At 44.2% G+C, this 19,085-nt stretch overlaps 1 protein-coding gene across 1 annotated transcript; it reads right to left on the bottom strand.

Annotated features, from left to right (window-relative positions):
- Positions 1-1,388: 1,388 nt before the first annotated feature.
- On the bottom strand, positions 1,389-9,184 carry SAPCD2 (suppressor APC domain containing 2). Its single transcript, XM_074210617.1, has 6 exons — positions 8,468-9,184; positions 4,966-5,093; positions 3,919-4,065; positions 3,686-3,793; positions 3,135-3,239; positions 1,389-3,010 (listed from the first exon to the last, which is right to left on the bottom strand). Exons 1-6 carry the CDS (start codon positions 9,141-9,143, stop codon positions 2,882-2,884), a joined length of 1,293 nt encoding a protein of 430 aa, XP_074066718.1. The 5' UTR covers positions 9,144-9,184; the 3' UTR covers positions 1,389-2,881.
- Positions 9,185-19,085: the final 9,901 nt, after the last annotated feature.

The following is a 19,085-nucleotide window of genomic DNA, read 5'->3' as shown; positions in this document are numbered from 1 at the left end:
AAGTTTCCTCATCTGCCAAAAGAGGATAAAAATACTTGCACAACCTACCTCACAGGGCTGTTCTGAGCAAAGTGCTATTGAAATGTGAGCTGTAATTGTGCGATAATCAGCAATAATTGACTTAGCTCTTCTCTGTAATACACTGATGAAAAACAATCCAAAAGATTCATGATGGAACTAAATGGAATCTAAAAGCATATTATTTTTCCTTTTTTTGTCTTAAAGTTTTTGGTGACTTCCCTTTTGTTTAGTTTCTTCTTTCATAACATGACTAATGTGGAAATGTTTACATGATAATGCATATATAAACCTATTTCATATTCTTTGCCATTTTGGGAGGGGGAAATGGGAGGGAAAAAATTTGAAGCTCAAAACCTTATAAAAAAAATGAATGTTGGGGAGGCTAGGTGGCACAGTGGATAGAGCACCAGCCCTGGAGTCAGCAATGCATGAGTTCAAATCCAGCCTCAGACACTTAATAATTACCTAGCTGCGTGGCCTTGGCCAAGCCACTTAACCCCGTTGCCTTGCAAAAACTAAAAAAAAAAATATTGAAAACTAACTTTACATGTAAATAGAAAAAATACTATTTACTAAATAAAAAAAAGAAATGTGAACTGTTATTCTCCTATTATCCTGTTTTTATCCTTCTGACCAAAGGGGGCATATACCCTACAAAGAAAGAGTACTAGTTTCTTGAGGGGAGAATGTGCTGAACTGCAGACAAAGAGCTGTTTCTGAATGAATTTGTTTGCATTTAGCAACAGGGAGGCCCCTTTGTTTCCTGGCAACAGACTCCCAAGACCTTGGTCAAAAACAAGGAGGATGAAGGTTGAGGAGGGGGGCAGGGCCTCTCTTCCTAAAGGGCATCTGGGAGAGAGTCCCAGATGGATGTGGGGGAAGGGGGAAAAGGAAGAGATATCTTGATTTTAAGAGAGATGGGTTGGGGAGAAGGAAATCTGGGCAAAGGGGCTAAATGCTATAGGAAGCAAACCTAGCTGCCCAAACACCATCAATGTTAGGAGGAGAGGTCTCCACCTCCCATCTCCCACCACTGGGGCTAGACCCTTCCTTGTTTTCTACCAGGGCAGTTTTCTTTAAACCATAGTTACAGGGGCAGCTTTGTGGCACACTGGATAGAGCCCTGGCCCTGGAATACCCCAGTTCAAATCTGGCCTCAGACACTTAATAATTACCTAGCTGTGTGGCCTTGGGCAAGCCACTTAACCCCATTTGCCTTGCCAAAAAAAAAAATTATTAAAAAAAACAAAAACCATAGTTACAATCCTACAGGAAGCTGTTCTTCAATTTTCCATAAAGCTTTTCCTCTTTGAAGCCTACTTTCAATTTATTATATGCCTACTTTCAATTTATTATATGTATATATATATATATACACATACATATATATATATATCTTATACATATTATACACAGTATTTATATGTCTTCCCCTTTAGAGGTGTGCTCTTTGAGATTAAGGATTCCCTGTTGCTTTTCTTTCTATCTTCAGGATTTAACGCAATGCTTAAAGAAATTGTTGATTTTGACCCCTTTTTGGTGTTTTCTTGGTGGATTGTCATTTCCTTTTACAGTTCATTTTATAGATGAGGAAACTGAGGCAAATGACTTGCACAGGGTCACACAGGTACTATGTATCTGAGATCAAATTTGAACTCAGGTCTTCCAGACTCCAGGCCTGGCACTTTATCCACTGTGCCACCCAGCTGCCTGGACTAGAATAGGTACTTAATACTTTCTGACTAAGGGGAGCTTTGTTGTTCTGATTGCTGAAGTCTTTGGTCTAACTATTTTGCCCTCTAGGGGCACAGTAAGGAATTATCACCTTAAAAGTTTCTAAGGTACCTCTCATACCCCAACTCCCCCTGCTGTTTCCTTAATGACACCCCTTCCTTTTTAAGAGTCAGCATTTGGAAGGGGGAGTAGCTGAGGGGGGTGAAAAGACAAATAGGTTGATGTATATTTTTTACTACAGATAGATAGCAGCTGTACACATTGCTAGGGATGGGGCAACAACCATTAAAAATCCATTCCTACCTAAATGCCCCAGAATTTTCCCTGTAAACACTTTGAAGGTGGCTGAAGAAAGAGGGTGAGTTTTGATTATACCCCATTCCCCGCCAGAGAATAGCCTTTTTCAGCTCATCCTTATCCCCTCAGCTATTGCTCCAGTAATAGCTATTAGGGGTAAGTAAGGGTGCAATACACCAAGCCCCAGGGCTTGGTGCCCCCATCTCAAGGCTACTCCTAACAGTAGATGTTCTTTTGAGAACAAGCCCTACCTTATGGAGTACCAGAGCAGGATTGGTGAAAGGGCATGAGAAAACCCAGCTTAGGCTCTTGTATCATTAGGGCTAGAAAGGACCTAATGATGTTATCCACTCCAGTCCTCTCATTTTATAAAGTAAACCCAGGAAAGGGAAGTGATTTGTTCTACACATATGGCAAGAAGAAGAACATGATCGCAACTAAAGGCTTTGCTCATCAAAGGAAGAAGGGGGAAGTGGAGAGAGGGAGATGAGGCTACATCTCTGGGACTGACTGAGGAAAGCTTCCTTTCAGCCAGAGATGGTTATGGAAGTTGTCTTAATGGATATTTCTCCCTAGAGTCTGGATGGGGAAGTACTCCTGCTTTGGTTATGGCTGGATGCTCTGTGGTCATAGAAGGGTGGTACCCCTGCCAGGGGCAGGGGCTTTCTGAACTTTCTGCCTATGGCAGAGGTAGTCTGATGAATCTCTGCCCATACCAAAGCAGAGGATGCCCAGTGTGTGGCTATGCTGGGGCAGGAGCTAGGAAAAGACTCTACGCCCACCATAAGAGCAAGGGCTATCCACGGTGCTGACATTCTTGTGGGTGCAGTTAGATGAAGGTGGAGTCCAGTTGACTGGTTTCCTGATGGCTTCGAGCTCGAGCCTCAAACAGTTGCTTGATGAGGGCAGATTTCTCCTGCTCTAGCTGTGTGATTCGCTCACTCTTATCAGTTACCTCCTAGAGAGGAAGCCATAGGAATCAACAACTGATTAGGACCCTCTTCCTATTTCCCAATGCCCTCTTTTTCTCCCTTATCTCCAGCCCATCCTCTTATACCCTTCACTTCATCTCTGGTCCCCACCTTTGTTAGGAGACGGTTTTGTTCCTTCAGCATGAGTATCGTCTGTTGATGTCTTCCAGAGAGAGGTGATATGGTGGGAGTGGCAGAGACAGGGCTGGGGACAGTCTGCACCCACATAAGAAGAAAATAAGAGTTCAGAGACTGAGAGTAGACCCAGTAAGGAAGTCCTAGAGAATCCCATTGTTTCTTCCTCCACATAGGAAATGTTACCACAAGTCTGATTTGAAGGGGGGAGGTGGATAGATACTTTGATTCTAAGAGGCAATATTATGCAGTGAAAACAGTACTGGATTAGAAATGAGAAGACCTGTGTTCCTAATCTACCTGGGTGATATTGAACAAGCCATTTCCCTTTTGTGGTCCTCAGTTTCCCCATTTGTAAAATAAGAGGACTAGATTCAAGGATCTTAAAGTTCCCTTTCAACTCAGATATCTCATAATTCTATCATACAATCTCAGTTTACCTCTAGTAGGGACTAAGGTGTGGTACTCAGTGGCCCTAGAATTGAGAATTCTATGAAACCCTAGGGAGGGGCTTAGGGAATACTCACCCTTCCAGCACAGGCAGCAGCTAATAGCTCCCCTAGGCACCGAATCACTTCCTGCAGTTTAGGCAATAGCTGACCCAGTGGACTGAGGTTCCCCTCAGCCCCAAAATCCTGCAAAGAGAGTTAAGGTCAGAAGTCAAACCAACTTCTGAGGCAGAGGGAGGATCCTAGGAATTATCTGCCAAAGGCTGGGGTGGGTGCTGCTATCTGGGAAGCAAGAAGAATGGGAGACTCACCGTGCTCTTCTTGTTCTTTGTCAGTTGGCGCTGTCGCTCCTGCACCCACTGGAGCTGTTGATGGTACCAGTCCCTTCCTCGGTCCATCATTTCCAACCCTTGCAGGAGTGCATCCTTTTCTTGTTCCAGCTCCTTCATCTGCTTCAGCTGCAACATACCAAGAGAAGCATATGTATATGCCATATGCTTATCCATCAGAGAGCCTATTAGATGGAAGGTCTCTACATCCCCCAAGTTTATGCCTTCTCTAGATGGCAGTAGTTCCCCAGAACCTTCTAGAGCAAGTCCAAGTCCCTAGAAGATGGAAAGAGGAGATTCTTTTCATTTCTCATGTCCTTGGAGGAATGGATCTTCCAGACAAGAAAGAAATAAAGTGTCCTCAAAGAGGCTTTTAGTCCAGATCTACTGTACCTGGAAGGGGCCTGGAGCCACCCCAGAGCTAGAAGCCTGGGAAAACTGGCCCCTCCTCCTTTCTGCCTCTTGCTCTCAATCAAACCACTATTACCAATGCTCTTGGAAAGAGGACACTCAATTGCCCTGTGACTCCAATCATAACCCCTGAAACTCCTCAGACTAAATCCTTTCTGGGGCCACCATTCCCCTATATGTATTGTATCCCTTTAAAAGAATGTAAAATCTTTGAAGGCAGAGATTTGCCTATTAGAGTCTGATACTTAGCAGGTGATTAAGAAATGCATTCTTGCAACATGGTTATTATGCCATATGTTTTGCATGACTTCACATGTATACTTGATATCAACATGGCTTGCCTTCTCAATGAGTGGGAAGGAGGGAGAGAATTTGGAACTCTAAATTTTCTTAAATGAATATATATTTTTTTACATATAAATGGGAACATCTAATGAAACAAATTTTTAAAAAAGAAAATTTTTTTTCATTTATTCATTCTCCCTACACCAATGCCCTACCCCATTACCAAGGAGATAACAGAGGTTAGCACTTCTGGTAAACATGCTCCCTGGTCTGTCTGATTGTTCCATCTAATCCACAGTGAAGTGGGGGGACCTTAGGACAGACATATCTTACCATATCATAGTCCACTCCATTGGTGATAGTATGCCGCCGCTGCTCTCCCCGGCCCCTTGGATGCCTCCCAGAGCCACCTGCAGTACAGTTTTCACTATGGCATCGTCCCACAGTCCAAACATCAGTGCCTGCAAGGAAGAGAGATGTGGATAGGTAGCTGCCTGGTTCTTTCCAAAACCAGTTCTCAGCTTGGCCTCCAAAAGGCTAGCAGCAGCCAATCATGCTCACTCTTAGCTCTGACTGGACCTGATCTCTCTTCCTCCCTCCCTCCCCCATTCCCCAGGCTAGCTCCATATTATCTGGGCTGTGAAAACAAGTCCCAGCAGAGTGTACATGGGTGAGCCAAAAAAGTTGTCCCCCACCCTCCTGACAAAGAAGAAATTTGGAGAAAAGGTTGCGTTCCCTGGCGGGGAAGATAACTCAACATTTTGGATTACTTACTAGGGGAATTTTCATTTCCTTCCTGGGAAACTGAGTAGTCAAATTCATATATTTCATTCTAGATTTTTTTTTTATACCTCATCTCCCAGGTTGGCTTTTCCCCCCCCTTATTTTTCTTGTCATATATGTCTCCTTCCCTAATCTGTTTCCAGACTTTTAAGCATTTCCTGAGTATCTCATTCCCTCCTTTTCCTGTTTTTCCCAGCAGGCCCTGACTCAAAATTAGGTTAATAAAAGAAATAGACATTTCTGCATGAGCTTAATATGGATTTGACTGCTTTTCTTACTTGAAGGCTTTGCTGCCAGTTTAGCTCTCCATCAGCACCAATCTACTGTTCCAGTACTGTCTTCTTAGGTTTTCCTAGAACCATCTTCAAACCCTTCCAGATTTACTAGTGGCCTATGAATCAGATATCCCAGTATTTATTTATCTATCTATAGTCCATTGGCATCCAACATTTCAGAAAGACACAGACAATGCAAAGAGAGGTCTGTTCATAACATACTCTATGGGACTCTAGTGACAGATGATCAAGGTGTGCCTGAACTTGAAGTCAGGAAGACCTGATTTAAATCTTGTTTTAGATACTTACTAGTTGTATGACCCTGAGCAAATCACTTAACTTCTCTTTGCCTCAGTTTCTTCATCTGTAGAATGAGGGAGTTGGACTCAATGGTCTCCAAAGTTTCTTCCACTTCTAAATTTATGATCCTATGATCCTGGGGTTCAAATCCTCTTCACTTCTGGGAAGCAGGCCAGCCTTTAATGAGGGGGAGCAGAAGGCCCTTGTTCTGCCAATTGTGGGGGGGGGGTCTGAAACTCAGGGTAAACAAGAGTGGCATAGGTCTCTTTGGTAGGGAAAGTGAAGTTGCAAAAGCATAGCAACTGCACACTTTTCAGTCTGAAAGACCCATTAGGGCAAAGCCATGGCCATCTAGAGTCCAAATAATACGGGAAAGAGAAATGGAGGAAGATTAGAGTAAATGTGGAAAGGAGGGTGGGGAGAGACAATCCTTTTCATGGTGGATATTTCAGTGGTGCCAGACCTGGAATCTTGGGGGCTGAAAGGGTTTGTTGAGACATCCCAGATCCCAGATCTATCTCTCCTCACCCTTTACCAGGCAAAGCAACTCTGAGTCAGACCTTAAGCTTCTTGCCTCAACATGCTAGTGACACCAACACAAGTTGCTTGGCCCAGGAAATCAGTTCCCCAGGAGGTCATCACAGTAGACTCCCTGCTCTCTAGAGGAGAGGGTCCCAGTGGTCATCTGGGCCCCTGGAACTAGAGTATACACCTAAGACTGAATCTGACTACTTCTTGACAACAGACACAGTGTAGTCCCCATGATTCCCAAAGGGGCCTTAAGCCACACGACAGCTGGTGACGAATGGACAAGCAGAAGAGTGATATGGAGAGGAAAAGGGGCAGTCTCCTCCTCCAATGTTCTTAAACTCCAAACATCTTCCCCCCTCTTCCTAACTTTACCCTATACTTAGAGACCTATTAAGCTCTCAACTAACATTCCAGGAGGCTCAGAGCCCTTGTCTTCTTGCTCCCCTTTCTCTTCCCCAACCCCCCTTCCCCCATGGTACAGGGATCGGAAGCACTCTGCTGAATGGAAACTCTGCACCTGCCTAGACACGTGTGTAGGCTGAATGGGCCAAGGAGCTTGGTTTTCAGGAGGACCATCAGCCAATCTCAGAGCCCAGCCCATGCCTTAACCTATAATTCAGATACTTGTTCCCTAAGGAGGGGGTCTGTGGGAATGGACAGTGCCAGGCATTCAACTCCCTTCAGCCTTTGCCAATGGCTCAGGAAGTCTCTGATAAGACTGTCTTTCTTCCCCATTCCCACCCCTAAACCCAAGGGTAAGTGCTCTAGATGAGTTTCTAACCTCAGACATTCATCCACCTGGACTATCAGTAAACAAGTCCACAATTTTTTGCCCGGGAGCAAAAGGCTTGCAAAGAACCTATCTTCCTCTTCAAGAAAATGTCTTTTCTTTTGATTTCCTCCCAAACCCTCTATCATATGGGAACTCCAAGACCTAGATTCTAATGCTGACACTATCAGGATTTCCTGTATGACCTTGGGTAAAATTTTTCGGTGCCTCAGTAGTTTTTATCCTGTTTTGCCTACCTTCCAGGGATATTATACAGATAAAATTAGATAATAAAATTTAAATGCTTAATAAATGCAAAGTATAATCATTTTAATTATTATTACCTGGATCTTCTCTCCCCAAGGGCAGGTCTATATCAGACCAAAACTCATTTTGGGGCCCTTTAAGTCCCTTCTTTGGCTCTGCTTTTTATGTAGCAAAGGAAAATCATTCCTTCTCAGGCTTGGACTTGTGTCTGTGTAATCCCTCAAAAAGAATTCATCAGCATTTGGGATAAATGCCACCAGGAACACTCCAAGGATGGTAACCCTCATCTTGGGTAGGAGGAGGAAGAAGGAGACATTTCTAAGTAGTTTGAGGAGAGTATACAAGGGTCATTATCCTGCTGGGTCCCTTGACCCCAGGGTTGCCCAGGTAGGGAGTGATTTTCCCATAAGAACATCCCAGGAACTGAGACCCTAGGCAAAGTGAGTCTGAATCGAGGGCAAGAAGGACCTTGGAAGAGAATGGTCTGGGAACAAGCCAGCCTACCCCAATGGCTGTTTCCTCTAGCCTCTCCCCACTACTCCTGGAGTCCTAACAGGGTCCTCCTATGGTTGATGTAAATGTCAGTCTGAACACTGGCCTCATAACCAAGAATCTCATGCATGGCAGGAGCTGAGTGAAATAGGGGCTAAGAGGGGGAGGAATGTATAGATTGGCAGAAAAGGGGGCTGAGCATCCAGACAGAGAAGAGTAGAATGGTAAGGGTCCCCAAGATAGACCATGGTCAGCAATACTGTCAAATGAGAGGAAGGAGGGATAGAAGGAAAGAAGAAGCAAATTTAGGAACCAGAATAAAATCTCTTAGATACTCCTACCTCCCCCATCAACTTTGGGTCCCCAAACTTCCCCTCTCCTTTCCCTCCCCACATCTCCAAGCCCCTTCAGTCTTCACCTGAATCTCCTCCACTCAGACTTCGCTCCAGAACCAGTCCTCCGGGGCTCTGAGGAGCCTGGCCCTTGGGTCGCTCCACGTCCCCAGGGTAGCACCCGGCTTCCTGAGGGCTGGACAGCTTCTCCAGGCTGCGGGAGGAGCAGCTCGATCCCGCGCGGGTATAACGACCTCCCGAGGACAAAGGTTTCTTCTCCAGCAGCGTCCGGGGCTCGTCTGCGGGTGCGAAGATGAGTCGCTGGTGGTGCTTCTCATGGGCCAGTTTGCCCCGGCCCTGGCCCGCACCAACTTTGCAAATCCCGGGACCCGTGGGAAGCAACTTGCCTTGGGACGCCTGGCCCCGGGAGCCCGGCGGGGCTCGGGCATGGGGGGCCCCCTTCTCAGCACTCAACAGCGAGGTCCTCAGCCCTACTACAAACCTCTCGAAGGTCAGGTAGCCGCTGGCTGGGGCCACCTTCCTCAGACCTTCCAGGACACCCCTGGGGAGCTCTCTCGTGTCAGCGCCTTGCCACCGGGACTCGATCTCCAGAAGGTGCACGTAGCCCCGCCGTCGATCGTCCAGAATGTCGAAGAGGGTACGCAGGCTTTGAAGAAAGGCCCGGGGGAGCCCCTCGGTGCTGAACTCCTGCTCTGGGGCTGTGGGCAGTGCCCGGCCACGCTCGGAAGCGATCACAGCCATGGGCCGGCAGTGAGGGTCCCCTAGGTCCAAACGACCCACAACGTTACAAAGTGCCGGGAAAGAAGTACCAAAGGATGGGGGGAGGGGGAGGGAGGGGAGGGAGAGAAGGGAGCCAGACAACCCGGGAAAGGAGCTTACAATAGTTTCTTCTTTTTGAATGGGGGCTTTCTTCGCTTGCGTCATCACTCATTAGCATTTTCAATAGTCATTGGTCAAAAAGGGCACCATCTCTTGCTGGATTGGCTAAGAAACAGACTGAACCGGTTTGATTTTTCCAGCCTAAGGAGAAACGGAGTAGAAATGCCAATGAGCAGATGCTGAGTCTCAAGCTCCTCCTCCTCGCAGGTGCAGGCTCAACCCTCATGGCTCCATCAGGACATAGAGAAGGAGGCCAAATTACAGACTGGATACAGCATACAGTGTGAAATGAGGATGGGGTCCCTTCTCTATATCCATCAAGATATAGAGAAGGAGGCCAAATTACAGACTGGATACAGCATACAGTGTGAAATGGAAACCAAAGAAGCTAATATTATTTTATGTTATTTTTCTGGGTCCCTTTTCCAGAAGATCCCATAGATCCCCCTAAACGCAGCCCAGATCTAGGTCTCCATTCTGTATTTACCTCCAATTTTTCCCCCCCAGTCCTTCTGTTTCCTCCTTTAGGAAAAAAACACAAAATTTCAAAATTTTAGTTTTGAAAGGAGAATTCAGCCCAACTTTTTCGTGATCAAGAGCTCCTATCTCTATTGAAACAAGAAGTCATTTAATTCTACTTGAAAAACTTTTGTAGGGGGACCCACCTGGAGTACTACTGTTCCTTAAGAAATCGTGAGGTGGCGTAGTGGATAGAGCACCGGCCTTGGAGTACACTTAATAATTACCTAGCTGTGTGGCCTTGGGCAAGCCACTTAACCCCATTGCCTTGCAAAAACCTAAAAAAAGTCGTGAGTGAAATGATTTAGAAAAGCCTGGATAGACTTGCATGAACTGATGCTTTGTTCAGTAAACCGAATCAGGAGACCATGAACAGTAACACTGTGTAGTGATCAGTCAGAATGGACTTAACTCCTCTCAGTGGTTCAGTGATGAAGATCAATTCCAAAAAAATTGTGACAGATAATGCAGTCTACATCTAGAGGAAAAACAAAACAAAACTGTGGAGTCCAAATGCAGACCAAATTATTTTCACTTTTTAAAACTTGTTTTACTTTTTTCCCTTTTTCTCTTTTTTTTCCTTTAGTCCTGATACTTCTTTCACAGTATGACTAATATGGAAGTTTGTTTAAAATGATTGTACATGTATAACCTATATCAGAAGATATAGGAAGAGAGGAGGGAGGTTGAAAAATATGGAACTCAAAAGTTTACAGGAAGATGAATATTGAAAACTATTTGTATGTAACTGAGAAAAAATAACATAAAATAATATTAGCTTCTTTGGTTTTCATTTCACACTGTATGCTGAACCTTGAGACCAGAACATCCGTTTCCCAACTCAGTTTGTCTTCTTTTGCTTGCTTTTTCACAAACTATGTATTTGTTCATCTTATTGCCTTCTCAGTTAGACATATTAATTTCAGAATATTATTGTAACTATCTGAGCTATTTTGAGGTCCTGGTTATGTCATCTGTTAACTTACCTCTCCTAGATTAATTTCAAAAACTTTCCTCCTTTCCTGGACTCTTTTCTTAGCAAAGAGAAGAATTCTGAGAGGAGGGGTCCACAGGTAGGTTCTTCAGGACAAAACCTAGACTGGCAAACAGCTAGGAGATCTTATTCTGACACTCACCCACAGTTTTTTTTTTTTTATGTTCCTTGCACCTCCAATATTTAGCACAGAATGTGTCTCATAATAAGTGCTTAGTGAATGCTTACTGATTGATTGACTGCCCTCTCTCTGGCAGCAAGCAGTTTGTGCAAGACCTTGAGCTGGTATAGTGATGAGGAGGGGTGGAGAATACAAACACAAATGTGATTTTTGTCCCCATTATTGTGATGCTTTCAATGCACCAAAAGAATAAGACATATGTGTACCATAACATAGTCATGAACTGAGATCCAGAAGACCTGAATTTTAGCCTTAAAACCATCACTCTGTGTAGTAAAGCTGGGAGACTTGGAGCAAATTACTGATCTCCTGTAAGGCTCAGTTTCCTCAACTGTAAAATGCATGAATTGTATTGAGATGTCTTATGGTTCTAATAGTCTCTGAGTCTTGGAGTTTATTTATCTGTAGTAATACTTTACATTTATATAATACTTTCCAATTTACAAAGTGCTCCTATAAATATTATCTTATAGGGGTAGCTAGGTGGTGCAGTGGAGAGAACACCGACCCTGGAGTCAGGAGGACCTGAGTTTGAATTAAACCTCAGAATTCAACTTAATAATTTCCTAGCTGTGTGACTGTAGGCAAGTCACTTAACCCAACTGCCTTACCCAAAAAACCCCACCCCAAAATAAATAAATATTATCTTATTTGAACCTCAGCATGACTCTGTGATGAAGGCAGGTATTATGATTCAATCACATTTGCTTCTGACTTCAGCATCCCCCAACCCCCTTCCCTTCTATCACCTCCCCACCCCTTCTCTTATTTCAGTCACTTTTTTTTTATTAAAAATTTTTTTCAATCCCTTTTAATAGAGAAAAAACTGAGCCAGGGAGAAGTTAAGAGACTTTAGGTAAATCATAACCTTTCTGGGTCGCGTTTTTCTCAGCTATCAAAAGAAGGTACTAGACTGGATGAGCATTCCAGCACAGTAAGATCCTATAACTTGTTCAAGTTATTTCTAATAACTTGCAAAGTTACTGGGATGCAAATTGAGATTTCTAGATTCCTTGTTATAGAAACAGATTATATCAAAACTAGTGCTGCTGTTGCTGCTGTTGTTGCTCATCATTCACTTTCAAAGAGAACCAAAGATATGATGAAGGTAATGTTCTACAAGCTCATGAATTGAATTTAAGTAAGGCAAAGCAGTGCAGTAAAGTCATCAACCTATATAATTTGCATTCAACCACTAGTTTATTTTAAAGCTGGCAAGTAATTTGTCTCATGGCAAATTAGTAGCAGAATTTCTAGTTCAAACTCAATGCACTGCATCTTGCCGCCTATATTCCACTATTTTAGCCTCCTTATCTAATTTGAAGGTGAGACTAAATAATCTCTTAGACCTTTTCCAGTTCTGACATTTGATTAGTTTGATTCATTTGATCAATTAGCATTTACCATTTAGAAAGGACTTTGTTGGAGATTGACATGGACCTTGCTTTATGGGTCTGTTGTTGCCTCCTGTAAGAAATCATGTACAACACTGGACAGTAGATGTTTAATAAATGAATGAAGGATAAACATACCCAGGTAGAGGAGTCAGAGTCAAACCAAGGAAGGTACTAATATACAACAACCCATAAGAGAAGTGATCTGATATGGACAAAGAAATCCCTGTTTTTGCTTAATAGTGGCATGTACTGCAAGGAATCATCCACACACTTTTATCTCTTATGGTCAATTGTGACAGTTCTGGTCAGGATGCCCTCAAAAGAAGACTCCTTAGAACCTAATGCTGTACACTTTCACTACCAAGAGCAAGATCTAGGTGTATTCCTTAATTCTGTAACTTTAGGATGGTGGCCTTTAATTTTCTCTAGTCTTCCTCCTTTGTAGTTTTTCTGTCATAACACATATGCTCAGATTGCCATTTAAGTTAAACAGATCTTTTTACAGTGTAAAGAATCTTTGATTCCTTGCTGTAATGAAGGGTAATTTACAAGTTTAAAATTATTCCCTGAATGCATCTTGGATCCATTTAATAACTCTGATTAGGTTTTTATAGTGACCTATTTTCTTTTTTCTTTTCTCTAGTTACATATAGAAACAGATTTTAACATTCATTTTTACACTTTGAGTTTCACATTCTTTCCCTTTCTCCCTACGTATCCACCTAATTGAGAAGTCAAGCAATTCGAAATAGATTACACACATTTAGTCATGCAAAACATTTACATAATAGTCATGTTGGGAAAGAAAATATAGACCCCCCCAAAAATCTTCAAGAAAAAAACAATTTTTTTTTAAAAAGCATGCTTCTGGGGCAGCCAGGTGCAGTGGATAGAGCACTGTCCCTGGAGTCAAGAGTGCCTGAATTCAAATCGGGCCTCAGATACTTAATAATTGCCTAGCTGTGTGACCTTGGGCAAGTCACTTAACTCCATTGTCTTAAATAAATTAAAAAAATTAAATTTTAAAATTAAATTTTAAAAATTAAAAATTTTAAATTTTAAAAGCATGCTTTAATCTGCATTCTTTCTTGGGGATGGATAGCATTTTGCATCATAAGTTCTTCAGAGTTGTCTTGGATCATTGTACTGTTGAAAACAGCTAAGTTCACATTAATCATCTTATAATATTGATTTTACTTTGTACACAGTACATTTCCATTTGCATCAACATATGTAAGTGTTTTCAGGTTTTTCTGAGAGCATCCTGCTCATTTCTTGTAGCAGAATAGTATTCCATTACATTCCCCAAATGATGAATATCCCCTTGATTTCTAGTTTCTTGACACCAGAAAAGAGCCACAATAAATATTTTTTTCACATAAAGATCAGTTTCCTTTTTGTGTTTTTTTTTTTTATCTCTTTTGGCATACAAACCCAGTAAGGTTAGTAAAAGGCAAATGCATGGGTTTTCAAGCTCTTTGGCCATAGTTCTAAATTGCTCTGCAGCATGGTTGAATCAGTTCACAACTCCACCAACAATGAACTGATGTCATAATTTTCCCACTTCTCTAAAATTTGTCATTTTCCTTTTCTGTCCTGTTTACCAATCTAATTAGTTTGAGGTAGTACCTCAGAATTTTAATTTTCATTTCTCCAATCAATAGTGAGTTAGAGGGGCGGCTAGGTGGCGTAGTGGATAAAGCACTGGCCTTGGAGTCAGGAGTACCTGGGTTCAAATCCTGTCTCAGACACTTAATAATTACCTAGCTGTGTGGCCTTGGGCAAGCCACTTAACCCCATTTGCCTTGCAAAAAAAAACACCTAAAAAAATAGTGAGTTAGAGCATTTTTTCAAATGGCTATAGATAACTTGGATTACTTCATCTGAAAACTTCATATCTCTTGATTATTTATCAGTTGGGAAATGGTTCTTACTTTTATAACTTTGACTCAGTTCTCTGTATGTTTGAGAATCGATAACTTCTTTTTTACTCTTAAAAAATTAGTCCTAGATTTTTGAAACTGAGTATCATCTTAGCTCATTATATCATCTGAACTTTTTGTTCCTTTATGGGACTAGAGGGGAAGGTGTCACTGACCTTTGCCCCTAATACTTGTTATGAATGTTTGTTCTCTGTTACTTTTCAAACACTAGTCTTGTGATAGGGTCAGTTGGCCAGGATCCAGAAAGCATATAATGTGAAAGCCAACTCCTGGTTTCTACCTGCTAGTCTTCCACATCCCTTTCTCTCCAAGATTCTCCAAAAATCAAACAGGTCCAGTGACTGTAGGTAGGGAAGGAGTGTACATAAGGCATACTAGAAGCACATTTCTTAGAAAAAAACCCCAAACCGCTGAGGGACAAGCAAGGATTGTGCTGTAAATCTGTTTGAGAATAAAGCAGGGGTTTTGTCCAAGGGAATCCAGGGATGACATCAGACATCATTGATATGAGTGGAAACATTTTTGTAGCTGAGGAAGCTACAGCTGAGAGCTGCCCCAGCTTGGGACAAGGGACCCTTGTATTACCATAGAGCATTTGCCTAAGAAGAACAAGGCTCTTTTTTACAGCTGAGTCTTGGCGGGTGGCAAGGGAGGGAAGTCATTCCCTAAGCATCAGGTGGCCCCTCGGGGATGCTCAGGTGTGTGGGAAAGAGTCAGACTAGGGGCCCTAGTTACAATTCCAAAAATCAATCACTGCTTATTGAGTGCTTCTGGGCCTGATACCAATTTAGAAACTGCAAAGGACATACAGAGTAACAAGTAAATGACTTAGTCCCTGCCTTTAGAGAACTCAGAGGGTTGTTGGAGAAATGTACATATTACAGGAACATCCCATCACAGGCTTTTAACCACTTTATCCATTGTCCTTCAAATAAACTTCTCCATATCCTGGGAACTTTTCTTGGAGTATCTCCTTCATTAATAAAAAAGGAATTTTCCTTTGTTATGTATTGTTTATTATGCAATAGTCAATAAATATGGGGCATATATATTATATATATATAATATGTATAAATTATTGTGCATTGTAATCTCTGCTCTGTGCTTCTCTCAGGTCATTAATAACTAGTAGAGTGCTAGAATGGACCTGAGAAATGGCTACTGCATGCAAAGATGATGGCAAGTCTGCAAAATGCCCATTCCCAACCTGGGGAGGTAGTGATGAAAATCAACAACATGGGACTCTTTCAAGGCCCTATAATTGGAATGAATACACTTGAAATCCTTTAAGGAAGGATTCATTGCAGGAAGAGTCTGGTGCTGGTAGCAGAGGTGATTCCAGCTCCAATAGCATATATTAAAGTTGCTGTAGTTAAAAAGTTTGTAGTTGGATCTTTGGTTAAGAGTTATCAGTCTGCCATGATATGAGCCACTACCTGTCCCAGCCCTTGCCTCTCAGTGACCCCTTGAAGCTCTTGGTTAAGTGTTCTGGAGGTTGAAGTTTACTTTGAAGAAATTAGAATGTTCAAAGCAGGCACCAGTTACTTGGATACCTCAGCTAAGAATAGGACTCCAGATCTCTTGTTATATTTCAGAACTTTGCTCTGGGATCTGAAACTAGGTTTGGTTTTGTTGTTTTTCAGAGGTAGAGTTCTTGATTAAGATGGACAGCCACTGGCATTCCTATTGTGCCATTAGAGGTGAAATTCTTGAAGATGGGCCAGATCAAAAGCATTTACCATGAATGTTTTCTTTAATCAAGAATCTAAGTCAGAGATTTAGAGACAATCAAATACTATCATAGTTCTGACCATAAATGATGCTGACTAGAGATCCTGCAGCATAATTCCCATGACCTGTCAGGCAGCTTCTAGGAAACCAAAGTCTATGGTTGAAGCTCTAAGAGAAAACACTAAGAAACAGGTTTGGATGTTCTGAGTTGTCACAGCCCAGCATTCCTGGAGAGCCAAGGTGCCTCACTGATATGGTAGAAAAAATCATGCTCAAAGACCAAAGACTTCCATAATAGCCAGTACATCACCAGAAATATTGTTTCCTATCATGTCAGGCCATGGGGTAAAATAGTTCTGGAAAAGGTAAAAGGAAAAGGATGTCTTTTCACAACATATCCCTCACTATAATAAACATAATTTATGCCACCATTAATTTTGTTGATATGGTCCTCTTGGAATACAAAGGACTATTATTATTATTATTATTATAATGGAATATGACTTTCAAAAGCCCTGGGGGGGTAATAGTTATTTCATTTTCATAGGATGAGAGGTGCATTTCTTTTGAACAGATGTGAATCAAAGTAGATAATTTAGTCCCCCTCACCCTACTCCCCCCTGATTTCTCCCCCTCTCAGTTTTTGCTGAACTATGTGCTATAATTTCTTCCCATTCTTGGTCACCATGTCCTGACCCTTCTTCTTCTTGTCAGGAAAAAGTGCTGGAGAAAAGAAAATAATGCAGCATTTCCTTTAGCACATGGTACTCCTGACCAGAAGAACCATAGGCCAGCTGATCAATCAATATACATTTATTAGGTACCTCCTGCATGCTAGGTCTAGAGAAGGAAATGGCAAACCATTCCAGGATCATTGTCAAGAAAACCCCATTCTGGGTCATGGGGAATATGACGAATGAATGACTAAACAAGTGTTCCAGATACTGTGTTAAATGTTATGGGATATTAAAAAAGATGAGGGCAGCTAGGTTAGGGTAGAGTACTGGCCCTGGAGTCAGGAGGATCTGAGTCCAAATCCAGACTACCTAGCTGTGTGACCTTGGGCAAGTCACTTAACCCCACTGCCTTGTAAAAAAAAGCTGAAAGATAGTTCCTTCCCTTCTAGAGAGTACAACTTAATGGGAAAGAGATATGCAAACAATTATGCATCAAGCTATAATGCAGGATAAGTAGGAAAATAATCTACACATGTACTAGAATTAAGAGCGTTTTGGGGGGCAGCTAGGTGGCACAGTGGATAAAGCACTGGCCCTGGAGTCAGGAGTATCTGGGTTCAAATCTGGTCTCAGACACTTAATAATTACTTAGCTGTGTGGCAAGCCACTTTACCCCCATTTGCCTTGCAAAAAATTCTTAAAAAAAAAAGAGAGATGGTTTGGGGGAGGCTTCCTCTAGAAGAGTTTGGAAGGAAATCAGGGTATTCATGAGGAGGGAAAACATTCCACGTATGGAGGGGGTGAGGAAGAGATATGCCCTGAAAATACCCAGAGCCAGGATGTTGGAGTGTCTTGCTTGAGGGACAATGAGAGGTCAGTGTACCCTGAACCAAAAAACTGAAGGTTGGGCAGAAGGTAGGAAGTGAGAAAGAGAGAGAGAGAAAACGAGTCTTTTCTTGTCTCCACACTCCTTAGGCTCTAAGTCCTCTTTGCAATACCTCTCTTCAGTGGTCCAAGACTTAACTTCTTACACTTAAGATGGGCTGGGCTACTGAGAGTAGAAAACTGGAGAAATATCTTTTTCGCCCTGGGATGTGGAACCAGATATCCAGGTATCTTCTGGTCTACTTGATGACTCTTCCATGCTGGTTTTAGTAACCTGTTTGGCCAGGAACGAGTTCTTTCCACTCACAGATCCAGTGCCCCGGAGCTCAGTCTGGCCAGGTTCCCGAGTTCCCCAGCCTCCCACTAAATGGGGGAGGATCATCACTAGCCTGCCCGGGAAGTCAATTGGGTTGCAGTTTGTTCTTGGATCTCAGCGAGGACCATGACACAGAGGCGATGCCATGACACACAGGTAACTTGGCTGGAAGTGAAGGAGGCCCGTGCCGAGTGTCCAGCCCCACTTTCTCCTCCGGAGCCCCCGGGACCGCGGGCCCCATAAGGAGATGGCCCCCAGGCGTCGTGGGAGATCTCGGCCTTTTTAAGCTAAGGTCTTTCCCGGTCGGTCTCGGGCTGAGGGATTAGAGCATCGGCCCGCAGCCTCGACGGGGTCTCCGGCTTTCCCCGATCTCTGAGGTCTAAAGGCGGGGAGCGGGCGAGAAAAGGCTGGAACGTGGTCGCCGGGGCAGGCTCTGAGGGCGGTGCTAGCCCGAGCCGCGGGCGGCAGGACGGACCGGGGCCACGGCGCTCCCCGCTATCCGCCTGGGGTGGGCAGGTCCGGGCCACGGCGTTCCCCGCTATCCGCCTGGGGTGGGCAGGTCCGGGCCACGGCGTTCCCCGCTATCCGCCTGGGGTGGGCAGGTCCGGGCCACGGCGCTCCCCGCTATCCGGCTGGGGTGGGCAGGACCGGGGCCACGGCGCTCCCCGCTATCCGGCTGGGGTGGGCAGGTCCGGGCCACGGCGCTCCCCGCTATCCGCCTGGGGTGGGCAGGTCCGGGGCCACGGCGCTCCCCGCTATCCGCCTGGGGTGGGCAGGTCCGGGGCCACGGCGCTCCCCGCTATCCGCCTGGGGTGGGCAGGTCCGGGCCACGGCGTTCCCCGCTATCCGGCTGGGGTGGGCAGGTCCGGGGCCACGGCGCTCCCCGCTATCCGGCTGGGGTGGGCAGGTCCGGGCCACGGCGCTCCCCGCTATCCGCCTGGGGTGGGCAGGTCCGGGGCCACGGCGTTCCCCGCTATCCGCCTGGGGTGGGCAGGTCCGGGGCCACTTCCACGAGGAAGCGGGCAGACGCCGGAGAATGGAACTGGGCATGCGCGCCAGAAACTTTTCGGCGTGGGAGGGGGCGGGGAGGGAGACCCTGGAGCGGGCCGGGCCGGGGCCGCGGAGGCCCAGCCCACAGGTGGAGCGGCCCCGAGGCCGCCC

This window comes from Macrotis lagotis, chromosome 1 (genome assembly GCF_037893015.1).
Source record: "Macrotis lagotis isolate mMagLag1 chromosome 1, bilby.v1.9.chrom.fasta, whole genome shotgun sequence".
NCBI classification, from domain to species: domain Eukaryota; kingdom Metazoa; phylum Chordata; class Mammalia; order Peramelemorphia; family Peramelidae; genus Macrotis; species Macrotis lagotis.
This window is presented reverse-complemented; position numbering and strand designations above follow the sequence as displayed.

Bases quoted from the DNA above. Each gene is read 5' to 3' on its own strand.
- SAPCD2 (XM_074210617.1), bottom strand. From the start codon at position 9,143: ATGGCTGTGATCGCTTCCGAGCGTGGCCGGGCACTGCCCACAGCCCCA. The intron at 4,066-4,965 runs GTAAGATATGTC...GGTATGTTGCAG, and splicing joins ATGGAGTGGACTATGATATG to CTGAAGCAGATGAAGGAGCT. The intron at 3,011-3,134 runs GTGGGGACCAGA...CTTCCTCTCTAG, and splicing joins AAAACCGTCTCCTAACAAAG to GAGGTAACTGATAAGAGTGA.